This window comes from Globicephala melas, chromosome 5 (assembly GCF_963455315.2).
Source record: "Globicephala melas chromosome 5, mGloMel1.2, whole genome shotgun sequence".
Lineage (NCBI taxonomy): Eukaryota > Metazoa > Chordata > Mammalia > Artiodactyla > Delphinidae > Globicephala > Globicephala melas.
The window spans coordinates 103,717,734-103,741,491 of NC_083318.1; the positions used below are offsets into that span (position 1 = coordinate 103,717,734).

General features: G+C 40.5%; 1 protein-coding gene across 1 annotated transcript; it reads right to left on the reverse strand.

The window, feature by feature from the left end:
* Positions 1–3,940: 3,940 nt before the first annotated feature.
* SLC10A6 (solute carrier family 10 member 6) lies at positions 3,941–23,015 on the reverse strand. The gene is made up of 6 exons (XM_030847060.2): positions 22,603–23,015; positions 12,126–12,244; positions 10,467–10,555; positions 7,299–7,474; positions 5,283–5,440; positions 3,941–4,158 (listed from the first exon to the last, which is right to left on the reverse strand). Exons 1-6 carry the CDS (start codon positions 23,013–23,015, stop codon positions 3,941–3,943), a joined length of 1,173 nt encoding a protein of 390 aa, XP_030702920.2.
* Between the last annotated feature and the right edge of the window lie 743 nt (positions 23,016–23,758).

Here is a 23,758-nt window from a genome sequence, read left to right on the forward strand (position 1 = left end):
TAGCTCTTTGTTAAACTTCTCACTGTGTTCATCCATTTTTCTCTTGAGTTTGTTGAGCATCTTTATGATCGTTACCTTAAACTTGATTGGGTACATTGCTTAGCTCCACTTAGTTTTTCTGGGATTTTGTCTTGTTCCTCATTTGGAACATATTTCTTTGTCTCTCCATTTTGCCTCATTCTCTGTGTTTGTATGTATTTGTATGTATTAGGTAGGTTGGTTATGTTTCTCAATCTTAGAGAAGTGCCCTTTTGTCGAAGACATGCTATGGGTCTGAGCAGCACACTCCTCTCTGTTCACCAGAGCTATATGCTCTATGGGTTCCCCCTATGTTGGCTGCATGGGCCCTTTTTCTATGCCAGGGCTGACTACAGTGGGCACGCTGTTAGGCAAGGCTGGCGCTGGCCTGGTTGCCTGCCAGGCCCTGCCTAGTGCGGTGGCTGCTGGCCCACTGGTGGGCAGTGTTAGGTCCCAGTGTGGTTGGCTGCACAGCCTAGAGACTGCCAAAACCAGAGCCAGCCCGTTGGTAGACTGGGCAGGGTCTCAGGGCAGCTGGCTGCAGAGCCCAGGGCATCGCAGGACTGGTTCCAACCCGCTAGTGGGCAGCATATCATCCTTTTTAAGAAAGGAAACTGAAGTTCAGGGGGATTATCACTTGCTCAACGTTGTCCAAATAACAGATTCAATTCTAGGACTACCTGGCTTCAACACACAAGTCCTGAAGCGTCCTAGCTCTTTAAGTGGATCACAACAAGTAGCCCTGGCAAAGACCGTGTTCTTTACACTCTGCTACCTCAAATATCCACCTGGCTCTTTTCCAGACACAGAGCTGGACTCATTCTGCTTAACATTATTTCTCTGGCCCCCCCTTCTGAGCTTCATATAGGCCCTGCTTTTATGAATGCATGATTATTGAGATCAGTTAGAATACAATTTATTCAGTTAGAGCATTTGTTTAGTTACATTCTTCTTTTTAAAGATAATGTGTGGCCTCCTGGACAACTTGACTATTTCTAGTTCTTCTCAGTAACATGTTTACATACCATCTCTGGAAATGGCAGTCTTCCAATGTGACTACTTTCAAACCCTTACATTGATTTGTGTTGTTTCTGTCTTAATGGATGGCTTTTGGTAGACTTCTCTCCAGACCTGTCCTGATTGTGGTAAATACTGACCATGCAGTTAATACTTCAGAATGGAACACTGGAATTTACCACTTTATGTTAGGTGCCTATGTAGAGGAACAATTTAGAAATTCCTTTTTTGTGGATCCTTTAAAACTCACTCATGGTAATGCTTATTTTAGAACTGGGGCTCTCTGAACATATAATTCTACTATGTTCACTGCAGCAGTTGAGAATTAACAATCATGTCACACATGTGTGTACTTCTTTTCCATATAAATATACTTGTGACACCCAATGGGGCTCTTTGTGTACTACCACAAAGATGTCCTTACTTGTGAAAATACCATAATAATCATTGTCATTATATATATAACCCACAAGTTCTTGAGTATACTTACAAAATAAAATTGTAAAGCACTAAATCTCAGACAATACACTTTCTCACACTCCAAAATTTACAAATAGAAAAAATGGAACCAAATGGAGTCCAACAAAAACACATTATATAGGAAGTTATGTGATGAAGGTGGCATTTCATATCTGTAGAGAAAAGATGAATCATTCAATGTATGATGTTAGGACAATTAAATTCTTAACACGCCATAGAGAAAAATAAATTCAAAATGGAATAAACATGTACATATTTAGTCCAAAGTTATAGAGAAATATATGGGACATATTTTTAATAATGTCAGAATAGAGAAGGAGGATGGGTTTTATCTACTGACAGTATACACAGCAGCTAGTAAGTATGTGTATTAACCCCAAAAAAGAACTCCCTGAAAAGGGGCCAAATACATTCTCAAAGAGGGGTGGGTCCTTTTCCAATTCACAATCCACACAAAAGTATAAATAGTCTAACATTTGACAGATATTAAGGTCAAAAAACATTTTTTAAAAGACTAATAAAGTGGTATATATAAAAAATACAAAACTTCCGTACAGCAAAAGAAATTATACAAAAATAAAAAGACAAACGAGTAGGTAAAATGTTGACAAAACATAGAACAAAGGGTCACTGTCTGTTTTATCAGTTAAAAAGGAAAAACTGCAATAGAAAAGCAGGCAAGGGGACTTCCCTGGTAGCACAGTGGTTAAGAATCTGCCTGCCAATGCAGGGGACATGGGTTTGAGCCCTGGTCCGGGAAGATCCCACATGCCATGAAGCAACTAAGCCCATATGCCACAACTACTGAGCCTGCGCTCTAGAGCCACGAGCCACAACTACTGAGCCCACAAGCCACAACTACTGAAGCCCATGCGCCCTAGAGCCCGTGCTCTGCAACAAGAGAAGCCACCGCCATGAGAAGCTCGCACACCATAAGGAAGAGCAGCCCCTGCTCGCCGCAACTAGAGAAAGCCTGCACGCAGCAACGAAGACCCAAGGCAGCCAAAAAATTAACTAATTAATCAATCAAAGGCCATTTCTTTAAAAAAAAAAAAAAGCAGGCAAAGTACATGAACAAGCAAGCATCCATGAAAAATACTCTGCTTCACTTCATTGTATAATTTTAACAATGCAATAAATGAGGTATTTTCACAAAGCAGAATGATCATTCTTAAGACTGGTGTGACTATGGAAAAACCAGACACTCTCAGGCACTGCTGAACAGTGTTGCCAGAGAGCTCACTGCCCAACATTTTAATGTGCCTGGTTGCACATTTTCAAGTCTAGAAAATGATCCTACAGAAACACTTGCATGAAGGCACAAGTGTCTGTAGCGGCACCGTAACACCAAGTTGAAAGCTATCTAAATGTCCATGACTAAGGGATGGTTAAATAAATTATAGACCTTTCATGCACTGGAATACTTCTGTAAAGCCACTGTTCTAAGGAATGAGGTAGGTCAACGTAGACTACCATGTAAAGATGCTCCACAATATTTCATGAAGTGACTTATGAAACAGTATATGTGGAATGATCTCAATGTTTTTTGTTTTTTGGTTTGTTTTTTTTTTTTTGCGGTACACGGGCCTCTCACTGCCGCGGCCTCTCCCGCCGCGGAGCACAAGCTCCGGACGCGCAGGCCCAGCGGCCAAGGCCCACAGGCCCAGCCGCTCCGCGGCATGGGGGGAATCCTCCCGGACCGGGGCACAAACCCGCGTCCCCTGCATCGGCAGGCGGACTCCCAACCACTGCGCCACCAGGGAAGCCCTCAATGTTTTTAAAATGACATAATGCATAAATGTATATTAGAAGAATATACATTGTGTCTATCTCTAGGGAGTAAAAATATTAACTTCAAGTGTTCATTAAGTTCCCTCGAGGCTCGTGATTACATCTATAAATCTAAAAAGATTTTCAAGCCCTTAAAAAAAAACAACCCTTTAAAAAAAAAAAAAAAACAATCATTTGAGAAAAGACCCCATTTTTATAAGAGCTGTATGCTTCCTCCCCAATGCCCCAAAGGACTTGCCCAAAGTCGAGAAGTCAAGTGGGTCCAGACTCTGTCCTTGCCCTGCAGTATGAGGTGACATCTCCTCTACACAGAGTTCTAACTCTTGTGAGGTTAAAATTCACAGCTTGACGACTTCACATAACAATGGGGATCACTCTTCACTGTATGGGAAGACACGAACACACAAAGTAGCTAATAAATCTGTTGTGTAAACCCCCAAAGAACCTGAAATAGGCAGAGCATATTCTCAAAAGGGGATCCTGTGACAAATCACAGTCCACACAGAAATATAAATATGTTGACATCTAACACGCAAACATTCCCATAAGCCCTGCCAACGAGATTCACTCATCAGCTCTGCACTGTCTTTACTGGCCACTGAGGAAGACAGGGACCAGTCAAGCCAGCAAACCCCTACTTGGCACATGAGATCTGGCCAGTTGGCATGACAGCCCTGTGGAGATCCATGGGCCCTGATGGCCCAGGAGTTAGAGCAGCTTCTTCATTCACCTCCAAGAAAGCACTGGTCTCTTTGGGAGAAGTGGATTTCTTCTTAAAGCGGGCTTCTACCCTTAAAGCGGGGTTCTTTATTCTGTGTTTGATCTTCAGTGTCCTCTTGTACATCTTATATGCTAGGTGTTAAAACATACCAGTATTAAAAATCACTTTAGCAAAGACTATAATTTGGTGACATTGTGCACTTGTCAATACTTTGGGGGTTTGTTTGCTTTGGATCATATATGTATAAACACACAGGAAAAAGAAGGGGAAAAGAAAAAACTACAGAGCAAAATAATTCAGTGTATCAAGATGGCTATTTCTGTCTGGAATGGACCTATTGTGATTGAGACATTCATCAGGTGGCTGACAGCTTGTCCGTCCATCTGTCCGTCTGTCCGTCTGTCCATCCATCCATCCAGTCAGTCAGCAACTCCTGTGGAGGGCTTAATATGGGTCAGGTGCCCCCCCGGGTGCTGGGAGGTAGCTAGGAATGGGCCAAGCATACTCCTTCCATTACAGTCTCACCATGAGAAGGAATTAGAACCTGGATTTAAGACCAGGAGTTTTATTCTGCTAGACTTTATCTTGTGGGAAAATTAAACCCCAAGTGTTCCTTATATTAATTGTCTGTAATCAGTATATAATCAGTTATATCAGTAATCATTGAGCCTTACGTTCTGTGACAATAAAAAATTTACAATGGCCAAGATTAAAATATACGTATGTTTGTGTACATATCTATCAATCTATATATTTTAAATTTACCTTCTGTGAACCTACATAATGACTGCCTGCAAAATGATGTGGTTTTGGCTGTAGGCATAGATAAGCATATATATTTTTAAATATCTGTATGTATTATATTTCATAGTTAAAAAACATTTCACAGACATTCAGCACAATTCTTAGTCACATAAGTACTGTGAAATAACATTTGGAAGACTTACAAGGCTCTTAATAAAACATGACAAATGTATTTTTGAGATAAATAATTGTTCATGGAGAGTTCTGATAGTGCATTGTTTTTGTGAAGATTGTTTATAATTATAAGCTCACTTTCACAGGTTTTTAAAAATATTTTTCTGTGAAACTTCCACTTGTGGCAAAAGATCTTGTTTATACATTTTATTTTCCCCAGAAATGTCAGGCTAAAAATGTATCATAAGGGCAGCACATGTATATTCAGATTGAAAAAGGAGTTAGTAAGCTGGGTGAACAATTTTCAGTCAAGTCCACTCAATGGGGCTTTACCTACCTGCAACAATGAGAATCCCATCCAACAGCTGGAAGAGTCCATAGGCCAATGGGAAGCTAAGCATCTGGACTAATTGCTCGGCAGTGAAAGATAGGTGCAGCATGGTGATGCACATCTGAATATTCTGAGCTCCAGTTTCTAAGGAAATCGTCCTGCAACTACCAATGGAAAAATTTCACATACTAGCAATAAGGACTATTTTTAAATTTTACGTATAGCGATAAGTGCAAGCTATGAGCTGAGACCACTAAAAATGTTTATCCATTCAATAATTATTTGCTGAGTGCCTACTCTGTAGGTGGCCTCTTGAGAGGCACCTCTGAATAGGGCCCTATGAACCCTGCCCTGAGAATCTGGGTGAAAAGACAAGATATACACATAGAAACAGCACAAGACAAAGTATGATCGAAGGTCAGGGAAATGCTGTAGAAATTCAGAAAAGTGTCATAAATGGTTAGAGAAGGCTTCACAGAGGAAGGGTGAAACTAAAGAATGGAAAGAGTGAAAGAGGCATTTAATGTGGGGAAGTGATTGAAATTAAAGTTCTGGGGACACGTATGAGCTTGGCCTATTCAGTAAGCATTGCTTATGCTCTAAGCCAACCTGCAGGGAGTGGAGGATTGAAGGAGATGAGAATGGAAAGTTGAGTCAGACACAAAACAGTATAAACACTTGAAAATAAACATAAAAACCCTACATGAAAACAAAATGTCTAAAACGGTTTCTTTGGTGAAATGGTTTAGTAATAAGTTTTTTCTACTTTCTCCTTTTCTATATTTTATTCATTTTCTAATTACAAAAAAAAAGAAAAGAACAGAAGAGAAAAGAAAAATAAACCTCACTTGAAAAAGAAAAAGCAGGGGGGAGAAGAAGGAAAACCTAGGCAGGACCTTGGAGGCTGGGTTAGGCAGTTTCATCTTCTCCAATTTATTGAATATAAAGGGCATCTTGAGGCTTTTACAGATGGCAGAAGAGAGGAAAGAGACGTTTGATAAACCGGCTTCTCTTTGCAGACTGGACTGGGATGTGGAGGTAACAAGGGTGTGGAATGTGGGAGTGAAAATATCGTCACTAGTACAGGGCAAATTCAGTGGCTCTTATTTTATTTCTAGTCACCCTGTTGCACACTACAGTTTCTCCAGACCACCCTCACTTCTTTCAGAGCCCTGTCCATAACCTGACAAGATTAAGTGACACAGCTGAACCTCACACCTGGACCATTCACAAGGCAAATGCAGCATCTCAGTCCTGATCTTTCTCAAGCCATCAGGTGTAGAAAAAACAGGATTGCTGACTACACTTTGCCATAGGAATACCTTCTCTCCAGATCCAATTATATTTCAACTCCTCAACAGTCCGTGTTCCTAATTACAGTCGTCCCTCTGTATCTGCAGGTTCTATATCCACGGATTCAACCAACCTCGGATCAAAAATATTTGGGAAAAGAAAAATTCTACAAGGTTCCAAAAAGCAAAACTTAAATTTGCCATGCAGGCAACTATTTATATAGCATTACATTAGGTATTATAAGTAATCTAGAGATGATTTAAAGTATATGGAGGATGTACGTAGGTTATATGCAAATACTATGCCATTTTATAATAGGGAGTTGAGCATCCTTGGATTCTGGTATCTGCAGGGGGCTCTGGAACCAATGCCCTGCGGATATGACTGTACTGACCTAAGGCCCAAATCTTAAGTCCACCACATTCTGGCTCTATGACCTTGGTCAGGTTACTTAAGCTCCCTGAAGGGTTTGCTCATCTGTAGAATGTAGAATGAGATACCCAGAGTATCTGCCCCTCAGACTTGTAGGAAGAAGGAAATGAGATACCCTTGGCAGAGCCTCACCAAGTATTTGGTTACCACCCTAAATGTTCCCCAAGTGGACAACACCACCCACCTTGTATGTCAAAACTCTTTGTGCTTCCAGACATAGCCAGGCAGCAAAGCCTGTCAATGGCAGTGTGTTTAATTTGTCCTCCTTATAAAAGTTTATGGATAATTTAACTGTACCTCTGCCAAGATTGGTGGGTAAGAAGTGCCAGGAGAAAGCCTGTGACATGGCCAATCAAAGGAAAGATGAAGCTGATGGTCAGAAGAATGATATCTGAATTCCAAGATCCTTTCGCCAGCACCACACCAGCAACTGCAACCACCAAAAGGAGGACCCCACCAACAATGGCTCCAACCTAAGGCAAACCAATAAAAGAGGCACAGGTAAACATCACAGTCTTTTTGCAAAGTCCATCACTCCTCCAAAAGCCTTGGAACCTAGAAGGTTTTAGAACAAAGAGAGGACTTAGAGACCACCAAATCCAATCTCATTTTACAGAGAAGAAACCTGAGGTCCAAAGTGGTCAAGTGACTTGACTGAGCTAGATTTGATGAAGCTCAACACAAATCTAAGTCTTCTTATTTCATGATCAGTAACTTTTCCTCTCAAGTGGAGGATTCTGCCAGAAGGATTGGGTAGTGGAGTTTTTCGTGGATAGGACAAATTTGTGAAATAAGTGAAAATTCTGATAATAAGCATCCAACACCTCTATACACAACCTTGCAGGCCCCGCACTGGTAACCTCTTGCCTGAGATCTGCCCTGCCTGACCATCCACCACTCTCTCCCTACCACCCCTTCAACCACCAATGACTTCTTGACTGCTCTGCTCCCTGTTCTTCTCTCCTTCAAATGAAATTTACCCATTCTTCATTAGACAACCTGAGCTAATATTAATGTCAAATGAGATACTATTGAAGATACTGATATCTTCTCCCAAATGAATACTGTCTCTTGCTTTTGTTGTTTAATAGAAACAAAAGAAAAGATCAACAAAAATTTTTCCCAGTGGTCAGAGTTTTAAACCAGATAAGGAGGAAGCAAGACCCAGAATGTGTGGGGGAAAGTCAGGATCTTGGCAAGCTCCCATTCACATCATGTAAACAGCAAACTATGTGCCCAGTTCAGCATCAACCTTGATTTGAAGTGATTCAGGGTGTGGAGAAAGACGGTCATGGGGAACCGAAACAAAATAAAAACAACCCAATGTACCAAAGATGTGTTCTGGGATCATTTTTACTGCTCAAATACAGGGAAAGACTGGGCCTCTGCCTAATGGGAAGATGCTGGAACTCTGATTGTAAAAATCCTCGGTCAACTTTCTACCATATTATTAAATATTTTCTGCCACAGCACCTCTGGAATAGCCAAATGGTTTTTTTTTGTTGGTTTTTTTTTTGTTTGTTTGTTTTATTTGGGCTGGGCTCAGCTGGGTAGTTCTTTGCGGGGGGGGGGGGGTATTTATTTATTTATTTTTGGCTGTGTTGGGTCTTTGTTGCTGCGAGTTGGCTTTTCTCTAGTTGCAGTGAGCAGGGGCTACTCTTCGTTGCAGTGCACGGTCTCCTCATTGCGGTGACTTCTCTTGTCACGGAGCACGGGCTCTAGGTGCACGGGCTTCAGTAGTTATCACATGTGGGCTCAGTAGTTGTGGTGCACGGGCTTAGTTGCTCCGCGGCATGTGGGATCTTCCCAGACCAGGGCTCGAACCCGTGTCCCCTGCACTGGCAGGAGGATTCTTAACCACTGCGCCACCAGGGAAGTCCAGCCAAATGGTTTTTAATTTGCTCTTTACAGACATACAGAAAATGTATCTGATTTCTCCACTGACACTGATGGTCTAGTAGAGGATCTGGAAACATCAAAATCATTATTTTTTTGTTAGATGCCCTTTTAAGAAAGTACTCCAAGATAGAGTACTTGAAAAGTAAGAGGTTCCCATGATCATACTCTCTCCTCCTGTTTTGTAAACAAAATTATAACCACACGCTGCCACACTGGAAATTTTCTCCTACTGAAATAACAGTAAAGTCATCATGTGCAATCCGGATGCACAACATCTAAGCCCTCCTCCAGCTCCCTGTGTCCAGCTAATTTGTCTGCTTGTCAACCCCTCTTCTCGTTCTCCATCTCATCGGAGGACTAGAGGGAGTTGTTCAGTCTTGTGCCAAACTGGGGAAGCAGCATCCATTCGTGCAGGCAAATGGAGTGGCATGTTCTGTCAGGTAGAGCCAAACATCAAGAGCTTAAACTGAACCAAACCATAAACCCCAAACTAAAATGAACTGACATTTATTTGCCAAACCTCCAATCAGCTCCAAACGTCTTTTTTTACAAATGCAAAAAATAACTAAAACATTTTTTAAATCTTCATGAAAGCAGTATATAATAAAAGTATATATCTTCTAAAACAATACATAATCAGAAAAATGGACAACACCCTAGGAGATGGACACCATTGTTGAGAACACCTCCTCTCAAGCCACATAACTTTTTTTTTCCATCTTTAAAAACCTCTTTTATTTATTTATTTTTTTTAACATCTTTATTGGAGGATAATTGCTTTACAATGGTGTGTTAGTTGCTGCTGTATAACAAAGTGAATCAGCTATACATATACATATATCCCCCTATCTCCTCCCTCTTGCGTCTCTATCCCACCCCTCTAGGGTGGTCACAAAGCACCGAGCTGATCTCCCTGTGCTGTGTAAGCCACATAATTTTAAAAGCCATTTAACAAGGACATTGGCTTGTTTCCCCAGCAGCCAAAAGACAACCCTGGAAAGTCAAGAGGAGGTAGAGGGTTCCAGCTCCCATCATTCCAGGGCCAGACTCCTCAGTGCATTCTGGATGATTTCATTCTGACAGTTATTCGTGTGGTCAACAGCCCTTGTTTGTGTGTACAAACTCCATCTTTAGAGGCTCACCCAGGAATGCTTCTGAAAGACAGCCCTTCATCCTGCTGTTCCAGGAAGCCAGCCACACTCATAAACAATGGGCCCCATTTCATGCAGATTTGAACAGCCTTTGCTTGAGAGCACCTGTGTGAAGCCTTGTGAACAAATGGGTGCTCTCTGGCCACACGCAGGCCTAAGCTTTTCTGTCACTAAAGCACGAGTTCCATGCTTTGCAGGGTGTCATAAGCCTCAGTGTAGGGGCCCATGGGAGTGACAAAGCAAGGCTTAGAGTGGAGGAAATATGGTGGCTGGATCCAAAAATGCAGGACACATAAAGAAAATTGCTAGGTGTGGGGCCGTGTCTGACTGGCCCCTTTGTTCTGGTCATTGCCTACGTCTATTTGTGAAGTCTCTTGATTCTGAAGTGTGCTAACTGTCCCATGGAGTTGCTTACCTTAAGAATAATTTTGGATTGTTTTGGCCACCTATAATTCACATAGACACCAAAGGCCACAGGAATGGTCAGGCACACAACGGTAATTCCTGAAGAGAAGAAAAATCTGTCAGATGGTATCCCCTCTCACCCTGACCACCCATTTCTCAACAATTTATGTCTATTTCAATTAGATAAAAGCTTTAATTCAAGATGCATTTTATTTCTGCATCCACTTCCAAAAAAATGTTTGTTAATGTTTAGAAGACAATCTTTGAAGGGTATATGATACCACTGAATGCCGTCACAAACAGTCTCTCATTTCTCTCAGAATCCCTCAACAATCACATGGAATTTTAGAGACAACTGAAAATGTAAAGATTAGAAAACAGGAGGACCCTTTTATGTCTGCAAAATTCTTTGGTTGCTGTGTATGGGGTCACCACTCTACAACTATAGCTATTATTTCTCCATTTGAAGCCAATGGGTGATTTGCTTCGCAAGGGAAAGAATATCTATTACAAGACAAAAACAGCATTTGTTACAGAAACCAAAGGAAGTTCTTATATTTCCAAGTGTAGCCAGGTAACCCAAAGGCAGGTAGAGAAATACATCTTTTAATTAACACAAGTGACTGAAGACAGGCTCAACAGAGCAGAGGTCTACTTGCCAATAGGATCCATACACTGACATTTTCCAGTGTTACTTTCCAAATCTGCTCACTTGCAACACTAGCTCCAAAGTCATGTGAGTTTCTCATATTTGGGGCTTTAATTGTTTACAAGTGCCTTTTAGAGTATATTATTAAAACAGAATATATTAAATAATTTAGTGATAAGAAAAAGTTGCACATAAAATCATGATTTCTAAATTAAGATTTCACTCAAATTTTACAAATTCAGTGGGCTTCACCTGTTATCAGGACATGGCTCTATTCATGGTTCTGAACTATAGGCCATGGGCTGTAAGCTCTCCAAGTGATTACTTGAGACTCCAGATTGACACTTTGGAGTTTATGAATCATGGTTTCTACCAATTCTCCAAAGACTCTGATAAAACCAGAATAGACATATTATCTCACCAAGTTTTTCTTCCAATCCTAGTGAGTCCACAGAGCTCTCAGAGTTTAAGGAGATAATGAAAGAGCTATGGGTGTGGTTGTGACATGTGGATATGCTTTAATACTCAATAGGAATCATTTATGTTGATCAGTAAAGAAGTCAAGGCCACAGGTGATATAAAAGGTGGGGCTGAGGGAACTAAGATCTCATTAGAGCCACTGTGATTCAGTTCACCTGTGGGTCATAATGAGTCTAACTGCTTTCTAGTGAATTATATAAGGGTTGTTTGGTTTTTTTAGTAAGTAAGTTTTCTGGCTTTGTTTTCAAAAGTGAACCGTTGTAGGAGTTAAGAGCTTGGACTTTGCAGTCAGTTTCGCGAGTCAGAATTCCAGTCTGCACTTACCAGCTGCATGACCTTGGTCGAGTTACTTCACCTCCCTAATTCTGAAAATACAGGATATGGGACTGGTAATAGAATCTGTACTGTAGGGTTATTTGGAGAATTAAATTAGATAACATATTTAAACCCCTGTATAAAGGAGACACATAGTAAACAACAGCTCTTATTATTACCATCACCATTACTATTACTATTTCATGTCACAAGCCCAATACAGACCTATGTTCTGATATGGAATGGTGAGATTCTGCTCAAGATTCCAGGACAAGGTGTAGAGGTAAAGGCAGAGTGGCATCATTCCCAGGGCAACCACTGTGGAACAAGTTGTCATACTGATGCTGAAAGTAAAATTAAAGTAGATGCTTAAGAGGGAAAGTTTGAAATGAAGAATTTAGTCCTTACCAAAAACAACTCCTGGGGTACAACTTCTTAGAGATTATGTAGGGTAAGTTACTTGAAAATGTCTCCTGTTTTATTATTCAACAAATGATGACTGTTATTTGTGGTCTAGAAAAAGATTTCCTGCAGTTCTTGCCATCTATCAATTAACTCATATTTTATGAGCATTTACTCGTCCTAAACATTCTGCTAGTCACTATAAGGATTCATTTTTTTCCTTGTACAGTTCTTTATTGATATATAATTCATAGACCATGAAATTCATTCATTTTAAAGTATCTTTAGTATATGTGACTGTACTATTCTATTTCCAGAATATTTTCATCACCCCAAAAAGAAGCTCCACCCCATTAGCAGTCCCTCCCCATTCCCTTCTCCCCCCAGCCCCTGATAACCAGGAATCTATTTTCTGTCTTTATAGGATTTTGTCCCTATCTGGGTGATAAAACCAGCAACAAAATCAATCAGTAAAATTAGGGGAAATAAGGTAAATGGAAATGAGATATTCTTCAGGCCAACAAAATACTTACGTTTAAATCACTGGGAAAAATTACACAATCTGTTTAAGCACATACAAACTGTTTATAGACACGATTAATGCTGCTCTACAGATGAGGTGAGGCACACGGAACATTATACAACACAACCCAGGGGTAAAGCAAGTGTTTATTCCCTTCAACACTAGGCTTCAAGAGTCTTGGAAGGTTTTAATATTCATAGTTTAAATTCTCACAGCAGACTGCCTTGCACATAGTATATGCCCAACCTGTGTTAACGGTACAACCTAGAAACTGAGGCTCACTACCTCCCAGCCCAGCGAGGAGGGGAAGGAGACCCTTCGTAGGACTAAGGTCTGCTGCAGAGATAGCAAGGGTCCTCCAGCACTTGATCAGGCCTGCAAGTTACACATCATTCTTCCTCATAATATGAATCACCAATGTTTCCATCTAATTACCCTGTCTATAAAATAATCTGTCTGTGATAACTTTGACATTTTCTATCAGAAGAATGTTTATATTCCCAGCAAAGCAGCAACCATTATATTTCAATGATATTAAAAATACTCCTTCTGTACTCTCAATCACTGCTGGCGAAATGAGGACTTCCCTGGTGGCGCAGTGGTTAAGTATCTGCCTGCCAGTGCAGGGGACACGGGTTCGAGCCCTGGTCTGGGAAGATCCCACATGCTGCGGAGCAAGTAAGCCCGTGTGCCGCAACAAGAGAAGCCACCGCAACGAGAAGCTCGCACACCGCAACGAAGAGTAGCCCCCACTTGCCACAACTAGAGAAAGACCGTGTGCAGCAATGAAGACCCAACGCAGCCAAAAATAAATAAATAAATAAATTTATTATTTTTTTAAATGCAAAATGGCACAGCCCCTGGAGGGAGTTTGGTAATATCTAGCAAAATTACACATGTGTTTACACTTTGACCCAACAATCTCCCATCTGGGAATCCAGCCCAAAGATGCACTGTCAAATATTTAACTAATTGGTGACCCTTTCAGAAAACCAGACTTAGGTAATTCACAAATATTTGTATATATCCCTTCTCCTCTTTGTTTTCATTTAAACAATCCTGTTTCATAGCTGCTGTTTAGAGAACAGAGGCTTTGTTGTTTTCTTTTTAAAGCAACTTACTCTGCAGCTTGGTTGCTTTTGTTTTTTTCTCCACTTAATATCATAGGCATGTTTCAGGGCAACAGATAAAACAAACTCATTTTTTTTAAAAGAACTGCAGAGTACAACATAAATATGCCATAATTTCTTCAGTCACTCCATTAATGCTGAAAAAATTGTTTGAGTTTTCTTTCATTATAAGCAATGTATTAAACATTCTTACATATATTTCACTTGAAATAATTCTTCTCTTTCTGTAAAATAGATTCTCCAAAGTGGAATCACTGTGTCAAAAGTTTCTGTTTTTTATTTTAATAGATACTTCTAGATTATTTTCAAAAGAGCTTGCTGCATTTCGCAATCTTGCCTGCACTGGAGGCAATCAATCCCTTTTAATTCTCATGAGAACATTGAAAACTGCATCTCACTCTTCTTTTGTTATACACCTGACTCTCTACAAGGTTGTGCTTTCTTTCATGTTTATTAACCTCTTGGATATCCCCTCTCAACAGCCTTTCTTGTCTGATTTTTCTTTTCTCAACCTGTAGGAGCTACTTTAAAATTAGGGTACATATCATCAAATGTAATACAAATATTTTTGCCAAGGTTATTTTGTATTTTTACTATGCTTATGACTTTTGCCATAATAAATAACAGTGAGATAGTCAAATCTGTCCATCTGTCCTTTTTTTTTCCTGGTTTCTAAGTTCCTTGCCTTGTTAAAGATTTCCCCCTCTCCTGAGGTTATTCAAATATTGCCCCCACTTTTTACTTTTTCATAGGTTTATAGTTTACATTTATATCTTTAACTTATCTAAAATTTTTATTGTATAAGCTATGAAACTAATCTATTGTCTTTTATATTGAGAGGCAAGTGTGTTAAATTTTCCAAATAAACAATTTTTCACTAAACTGAAGTGCCAACTTCATTATATATTATATATACGTCCAAGTGTGTTCAAAATGTCCTTGTTTCCTAAGCAAATATCAGACTGTTTTAATTATGGTGTTTTCATAGTGTATTTTTGTATACGACAGAGCAGACACTTCCACGTAAATCTTTCTTTTCAAACTTTTCTGAGCAGTTCTTGCATATATTTCACTCCATATGAGATTTAAAATTATCTTATTCTATTAAGAATGCTTGGGCTTCCCTGGTGGCGCAGTGGGCTTCCCTGGTGGCGCAGTGGTTGAGAGTCTGCCTGCCGATGCAGGGGACACAGGTTCGTGCCCCGGTCCAGGAAGATCCCACATGCCGCGGAGCAGCTGGGCCCGTGAGCCATGGCCGCTGAGCCTGTGCGTCCGGAGCCTGTGCTCCACAACGGGAGAGGCCACAACAGTGAGAGGCCCGCGTACCACTAAAAAAAAACAAAAAACAAACAAAAAAAAAGAATGCTTACTTTGGGCTTCCCTGGTGGCGCAGTGGTTGGGAGTCCGCCTGCCGATGCAGGGGACACGGGTTCGTGCCCCGGTCCGGGAAGATCCCATATGCCGCGGAGCGGCTGGGCCCGTGAGCCATGGCCGCTGGGCCTGCGCATCTGGAGCCTGTGCTCCGCAACGGGAAGGGCCACGGCAGTGAAGGGGCCGCGTACCAAAAAAAAAAACAAAAAACAAAGAATGCTTACTTTGAGCAGTCTTCTTCCTAACTAGAGAGCAGATTAACGAAGAAAACCAGCTTGCCACAGCTCTCAAACCTTTGTATTCAAGAATAGTGTGTGTCTGGAACGCTTTTCCAAATTCCTAGTCTATGATAGTGCTACATTCCTGGCTCTTCATATCACCACATCCTGAAAGGAATTCCATATTACATCACTTTGATCTTGAACTTCTGGAGAACTAGCAGACAATTTTCCTCCTCTATGGCTATGGCTCAAACACCAGAAAGGTAAGATTCATGACTGTGGGAAGCAAAGTGTGAGATTATATCAGACTGATTCTATATCCTTGATTACATAGGTTACTACTTCTACCCTTTATACAACTTCACGCCCATAATGTTCACAGTAATGGTCAAGGAAGGCAACAGATGACCCTGGTGCTCTGCCAAGCTGGAAAAGCACAAGTGAACGTGTCTGAATGCATTGGATAGTCACACCTTTTGTTTTACTGCCATGAAATTCCAATGTAGCATAAACAGAGGATGTGGTCAACTGGGTCTCTTGGCTGTTCACATATAGGAAAATTGTTGGCAAAATCTGATTTCAGTATAACAAGATTCCACTTGCACTAAGAAGAATGGTGTCACCATCTGCAGACTATTACAGAGAATAATGGGACAGATTAAGCAAGTCTGGACAAACAGGTAAATCCTGAACCTCCTTTAAAACATGGAAATTACATATATATGCATTATATTAAAATGTAGTGTCGATAAGTATACCATTTTGCAGTTGGGGTTTAAATTATACGCCTGTTGTTTTAGTTTGAAACCAATAAACTCAGGAACTCTGACACTCAAAACTATGAAAGTACACACTTGCTTCCCTACTGAAAAAAAACTTTTAAATTATCTAGGTAATCAGATGGACATGGAATATGCTATAAGATCAGATCAACAGACTTGGGCCTAGAGAAGAGTTCAAGGCCAGGTTTTCCATCCCTAAATATAAATGTTACTCCTGTCTGCTGCTTCTCAAGAACGGTAATCAGCATTTATTGAGCACCACCTGCTAAGTATCAGACCTCATTACATACATTTTCTCTTTTCGTCTATAAAACAACCCTATGGGTAGGTATTATTTTCATTTTATAGACAAGGAAATTATATATAGCATTATAGAAACACACTAAGTCACATGGATTCAATCTAAGTTCTGTCTCTCAAGATGATCTTCAGTTCTCCACTAGGCCCTGTCAGACAGATCTGAAGAATCTGAAGTCCCAGTTTCAGGGTTTCTGCTAAAGGATCAGGAGCTCCTTTAAAGTTCAAAAGTAAATTTGGCCACTGAATCCCTCAGGCTCTACCACCACCAGTGGTCAGAATCCTTTCTCTGCCGCTGAGGACACAAACACGTCCTCACAGAAGAATAGACCTCGTATAACAAAAGTTATCAAACTAAGAGTTCCCTGGTGGCCTAGTGGTTAGGATTCCAGGATTTCAATGCTGGGGCCAGGGTTCAATCCATGGTCGGGGAACTGAGATCCCACAAGCCACATGGTATGGCCAAAAAAAAAAGTTATCAAACTAAAGACAGTGGGAGCTGTCCTAAGTTGTACCAATAAACTGATTGCATTTCAAGAGAAGTTTTTGCAACACACACGAGCAATCAGAAACTTTCCTTCAGTCATTCACCCTCATCTATCAAGCCCCTGCCACCACCAGGCTGGCTCTAAGCATGCAGAGGAACAAGCCCCGGAGGAGCTCAGAGACCTAGTGAGGCTGAAAGTAGCCCAGCTACCGCAGTGTCCTCTGATAGATGACAAGAAAGCATTGCATATTTAGTGCTATGGGACAGAGGAGAGGCATCTCTGCCAAATAGTTTCCAGAGAAACACTAAAAACTGGGGTGGGAGAGGGGGATGCTTAGACTTTATAATTTGCTTTTCTTTTCCTATTGTCACAAAATACTTAAAACTTAAAAAAGCCTCAGATCCATTTCTGGATTATACCCAAAAGAACTGAAAGTAAGGACTCCAACAGATATTTGCACACCCGCGTTCATGGAAGAATTACTTACAATAGCCAAAAGGAAGAAGCAACCCAAGTGTCCATCAATGGATAAATGGATAAATAAAATGTCTTATATGCATACAATAGATTATTATTCAGCCTTAAAAAGAAAGGAAATTCTGACACAAGCTACAACATAGCTGCACTTTGAAGACATTATGCTAAGTGAAATAGGCCAGACACAAAAGGACAAGTGTTTTATGACTTCACTAATATGAGATACCTAAAGTAGTCAAATGCATAGAAACAGAAAGTAGCATGGCGGTTGCCAGGGCCTAAAGGGAAGGAGGAATTATTGTTTAAGGGATACAGAGTTTCAATTTGGGAAGATGAAAAAGTTCTAGAGGTGGATGGTGGTGATGATTGTACAACAACATGAATGTACTTAATGCCATTGAACTGTACGCTTAAAAATGTTAAAATGGTAAATGCTATGTTATGTATATTTTACCACAGTAGAAAAAAGACACATGACACAAATGAACTTATCTACGAAACAGAACAGACTCACAAACATAGAGAACACACTTGTGATTGCAAGGGGGAAGTAGGCAGGGGAGGGATGGATTGGGAGTTTGGGATTAGCAGATGCAAACTATTACATGTAGAATGGATAAACAATAAGGTCCTACTGTAGAGCACAGGGAAATATATTCAATATCCTGTAATAAACCATAATGGAAAAGTAAAAGAAAAAGGGACCTCAGAAAGTCTAACCCAATGGTTTTACAAATGAGGAAACAGGTCCAGAAAGGTATGCTGAAAGACACACAGCTCCTTGAGCAGAGACTAAAACACAGGCCCCTGACACAGTGTTCTTTTGCCTGACCCATATATTAATAATAATAACTCATACAGCATTTTGTGCCAGTAAGACTCTGAGCACTTTATATATATTAACTCATTCAATCCTTACAACAATCCATGAGGTAACTTATGTTTCTCCCTATTTTAGAAGTGAGGAAACTAAAGCATAGAGAATTTACGTTACCTGCCAAGAGGACCCAGCTAGTAAGGGATGGATCTACTTTCTGGCTCCAGACTGGTGCACTTAACTATGACACTGTACCGCCAGATCTCAGTTTTCATGTCCTACTGTCCAAGGCAAGAATTCTGTCCATCCTTAGTATAGTAGATTGCAAAAATGTCCCCAGTTCTTTCTCCCGCTCTTTTCCATGCCCTCTGCACTGTGACTTTGCAGCTCACCCCATGGAGAGGCAGAATCTACTTCTCCAGTCCTTGTATCTGGGCTAGCCTTGCAATTTGCATTAGCCACTGGAATGTGGTGGAAGTGATGGTGAACTGCTTTCAAGCTCAGGCCTCAAGAGACCTTGTAAGCTTCCCAGACACTGTCATGTGGTTAGGTCTAGGCTAGCTGGCTGGAGAATGAGAGGCCACAGGGAGGAGAGCCCAATTGTCCCAGCTGAGGCCATCCAAGATCAGTCCACATTTAGCCCGTCCCCGGACATGTGAGAGAGCCCTGCCAAGATCAGCAGAGCTCAGTCCAGGGGCAAGATAATTTTAAGGCTCTTCATACATGTAGGCCAACTGTTTTCCAGAACCGTTATAATGGATGATTGGAGGAGACAGATCAGGCCAGCTGTTGTTGCAGCCTGTGAAGACAATGGGCAAAAGAAAGTTGGAAAAGTGCTGGGTATGTTTAAAGAACAGTTACTAGGGACTTCCCTGGTGGTCCAGTGGGTAAGACTCTGTGCTCCCAATGCAGGGGGCTGGGGTTCAATCCCTGTTCAGCGAACTAGATCCCACATGCTACGACAAAGATCCTGCGTGCCACAACTAAGACCCAGCGCAGCCTACATAAATAAATAAATAAAAATTAAATCTTAAAAAAAAAAAAACAGTTAATAGTCCATTTTGACCAAAGACCTGTTATGCTTAAGGGTTTAATGGTAAATAAACCTGCAGGAGTCAGTTAGACCCAGCTTAGGTTCTACCCAATTTAACAGGTGTTGAGAAGCCTTTACATGTATAATATGTTCCTTTTCTCCTCACAATACCATGAAGGAAGTACTATGATTTCCAGTTACAGAAAGAGGTCCCAAGTCAGGATATAAAGACAGGCAGTCTGACCCCAGAGCCTGCCTTATCCACTTACTACAAAACCATGAAGGAAAGACTGAAGGTAGAGAGAACATTGAGAAGATACTGCAATTGGCCAAGAAAGAAACTGTGGTGCCTGACCTGAGGTGATGGCAGTGGACAGATAGGAAGCAATAGCTATGGGTGACATCAAGAGGGTGGGCTACAGTACTAGCCAGAGGACTGACGAAAGAAAGTGAAGCATGAAGGGGAGTCATGGGGTGGGGAGGGACTGCGAAGATGATGAGTCCAGGTGACTGGGAGGATGACTGGTGTCAGCATCAGATACTCAGAATGCAGAAACTGGTTCAAACATGTTGATTCTGAAACTCCTTGTTTAGTGTGAACGCATGGAGAACTGCAAGTAAATTGAATGAAGCACGGAGTTAAGGCATGAGAAACACATTTAGGTTTAGCGCTCATCTCAAGAGCACTAAATCTAAATTTCCTCATTTGTAAAATGAAGATGTTGTACTAAATGCTCTTGGATTTTATCCAGTATGAAAAACAAAATTTCTATCAATGACTGCCTAGTGAGTTTTGCTTGAGTTATTTTTGTTGGTAATCAAGTAAGAAAAACATAGTGAACTTGTAGATTGTTTCACTTGATAATACTGAATTTCCTATTTGCAATTTTTACTGAGAATTAAGATTTATTACTCTTGTATCTATAAGCTTTTGAAAATCTAATATTTAGTCCCCATTTTAAAATTTCATTTCTTAGAATTTAAATTTTATGCTTGTTTTTTGTTTTGTTTTTTGTTTGTGAGTCTCAAAATCAAAATTTTATAAGAAAAATGGGAAAGTAGCTAATATTTATTACATACCTACTATGTGCCTGGCATCCAACATACATATTTCCTCCTTAAAATACATCCTTGTGGGGAATAGGCAATTTTAACATGCTTTACGAATGAAGCTTATAGGTTAAATAATTTGACCAAAGTTAAAAGCTAATTAAGGGAAGTAAAATGAGCTTTATCTTTTATAGACTTCCTATTAATTGGTGTTTTTATTATAATTTTGGCTAATAAGAGATGAAGGTAATAAATGTTCTCTTTCCCAGAACAGAAGTGCTTGAGAACACTGCTTAACGATTTATGTTCCTGCTCAGAAGATCTAGTTGTGTTAATAAATGGCATTGAAGAAAGTCCCTAAATTTCAGGCTGATGAGAAACAGATGTGCTTTTAAATCTGAGTTCTGCCATACTCATTTGTAGCATTTGGCAACATACTTAACCAAGCTGAGACACAATTTTCTCAGCTGTAAAATTCAGAATAATAAAAGGCCATTTACAAGGTTATTTTGAGAGCCAAGAAAGAAGGAAAAGAAAATACATGAAAGCATAGACCCCATGCCTGTCAGGGTACTTAATAACTATGTTTCCTTTTTCTTTCCAAAAACTTTCAGGCCCTGGAATTTATCACTGTTATATGGACTTTGTGTAAAGAATATTTATCATTTCCCAATTATTATGTTAATGGTCAACTTAATTGAATTTGAATTAGCAGTGCACGTTAGGGTTTTTTTTAATTTAATTTTATTTATTTTTCATACAGCAGGTTCTTATTAGTTATCCATTTTAGACATATTAGTGTATACATGTCAATCCCAATCTCCCAATTCATCCCACCACCACCACCCCACCCCCCGCCACTTTCCCTGGGGGGGGGGGGTTAAATTAGCCATGGAAGTGATTCATTTCAAATCTTTGATAAGTGGGTAACTAGAAACATAGCCATATGAAAATTAATTATTGGTCTGTTTGGCATGAACCCATTAAAATTTATAGGTGAAATAAGTTCCATATGCTAAACATTCAGCACATGCAGGAAACTAGAAACCCATACCTGCAGCTGACTCACTAACGTCAACTCCCAGCACGGTCAGCACCTCTGATTCATTCATTGTATAATAAATCTCAACTAAATGACATACACATCGAACAGAGATTTAAATTTATAAGTAGTTCTTTCTCTGGGCAAAAGGTGAAACAGCTTGTTCAGAAGTAAGCAAAGATTCTAGAAAGACCACTGTTTTTAGCCCTGTCATTTTCTCCAGTTGTGACTCCTCTGTTTTTTCCTCAAATGCTCTTTTCCCCATCAAAACAAGTACTCCAAAATACCTGTGACTAATTCAATCTCATTAAAATGTAAATGAATGATAAAGCTTAATGTGTCCTGGGGTATTTATCTACACCATAATTGGAAATAAGGTCACTGGCTTAAATGAAAGGAATGAGATTCTAGTAATGAATGTTAAACATCTGCAAAACAACAAGAAAGAACAGTCTTAGTCATAAGTCTTTGTGTTGCTCCCCAAGTCAACTCAATAGCCACTTAAAACAGGATACATCTATCACATACCCCTAAAGCTCCCTTATCCTGTCCCCCAAAATACTTATCTCATAAAGTAGGTGCTCGGGCATCACTTGCTGATTAGAGCCATGAGGCCCTCATTCTGGTTATGCCGCTGCCACCACCACCACTACAATAGCTACCAACCAGTATCCTTAGCTTCCTGGGATTCTGAACCTATGTCCTGGGAGACTGTGAAACCAGGACTGTTGTTAAAGCCATCAGCGTGGGTGAGAATGAGTTCACGCCTAGGAAGGGCCATTGGGTGAGGAAGGAGACCTGCTTTCACTGTTGCATATGAACCCAAACCCTCTACTCAGAAAAGTAGTTGACAGTAAAACAGAGGACAATCACAGCAAAGTAAATTTTAAGTTCAGAAAGGAAAGTCCTTCTGGGACCAAACAAGTCTGTGTAAAATGTTTCCCAATGGAATGTCTACCTAGATTGGCAGAGTTTTTAACGTGAAGGTGTCAGTCCCCCCCATCCCCACCCCCATCCCTGGCAGAGTGCTATCAGGGGAAGACAGCTGAGCTTCCCTAGTGTAACTTACCTGAGATCCATATCTCCATCAACCCAGTAGGTGAAAATGTTAGAGATGGTTCCCCCTGGGCAGCACCCCATGATGAGGATAGCCATAGCTTGGACTGGCTTCAGAGAGAAGCTGATGACCAGGAGATAGGCAGTAAGAGGCATGAGCCCAAACTGGCAGAGCAGTCCCACAGCAATGCCCCAGGGTCTCCTGATGTGCGACCAGAGCCTCCGGATCTCCACAGAGCATCCCAAGGAGAACATGAGCAGGCCGGTCATCACGGCTGACACCACTGTGAAAACAAGTTCCAGGTTCCCATAGACCTCCAGCCCCACTGGCAACTCCTCCTCTGAACTGTTGGCAGGGCAGGCTGAGCTGCTGGAACAATTTGCTCTCATCTCCTTATTCCTTAAGGCAGCATTACAAATGAACATCTGCCGCGATGGCTGGGCAGGTCTATCCTGCCACGTTTTGTAATAATTCCAAGTCACACATGGAGGATCATTCCAATAGCTGTTGGCCAGTCAGGTGATTCATCCTAATCTGATCAATTTATTCACAAGTGGCATTATAAAAGTAATTATCATGGGCATGAAACATATAATAAATAATATTTATAATATTATTATAAATATATATATTATAAATATAATAAATAATATTATTTATAATAATATAATAACATATAATAAACTGTGGTAATTACTTTCCACTTCTGTTCTTACTCACCAGTGAATATTCAAGTGAAATGAGACAAGCAAGCACTGTCAAGTGGAGCAACTGGTATGCCGTCAGAAATCACATTGTGTTCCAGGAGAGAGGTTGGATGGCAAGGCATAATTTCTCCAAGTTCAGTGGGGATTTCCAAAAGCTAGGATGCAATGTTCTGCAGAGACAAAGGCTAACTCTGGAAAAAAGAAAGGCAGCTAAGCCAAAGCCACACCTCACAGCATTAGGAGAACTCTTCCGTTGAAGACATTAAAACAAAAGGCCAGGTAAGGAAATGTCAGGAAGGACTAAGGATAATTTCAAAAGAGCTTTGGAATTAGTCTCACTTTTTCTTCTTTCTATTTCTATTAGAATTTGTGTCTAAAGCCAATAATTAAACACCTGTAAAAATAATGATATTAAGCACCTGATTTACCTCATGAAACATCTGGAAACTCACTTCTGAACA

Coding starts and splice junctions, on each gene's coding strand:
- SLC10A6 (XM_030847060.2), bottom strand. CDS start 23,015: ATGTTCATTTGTAATGCTGCCTTAAGGAATAAGGAGATGAGAGCAAAT. Junction 5,441..7,298: donor ACCCACCAATCTTGGCAGAG/GTACAGTTAAAT, acceptor TTCCATTGGTAG/TTGCAGGACGATTTCCTTAG. Junction 4,159..5,282: donor TGGGATTCTCATTGTTGCAG/GTAGGTAAAGCC, acceptor TTTAACACCTAG/CATATAAGATGTACAAGAGG.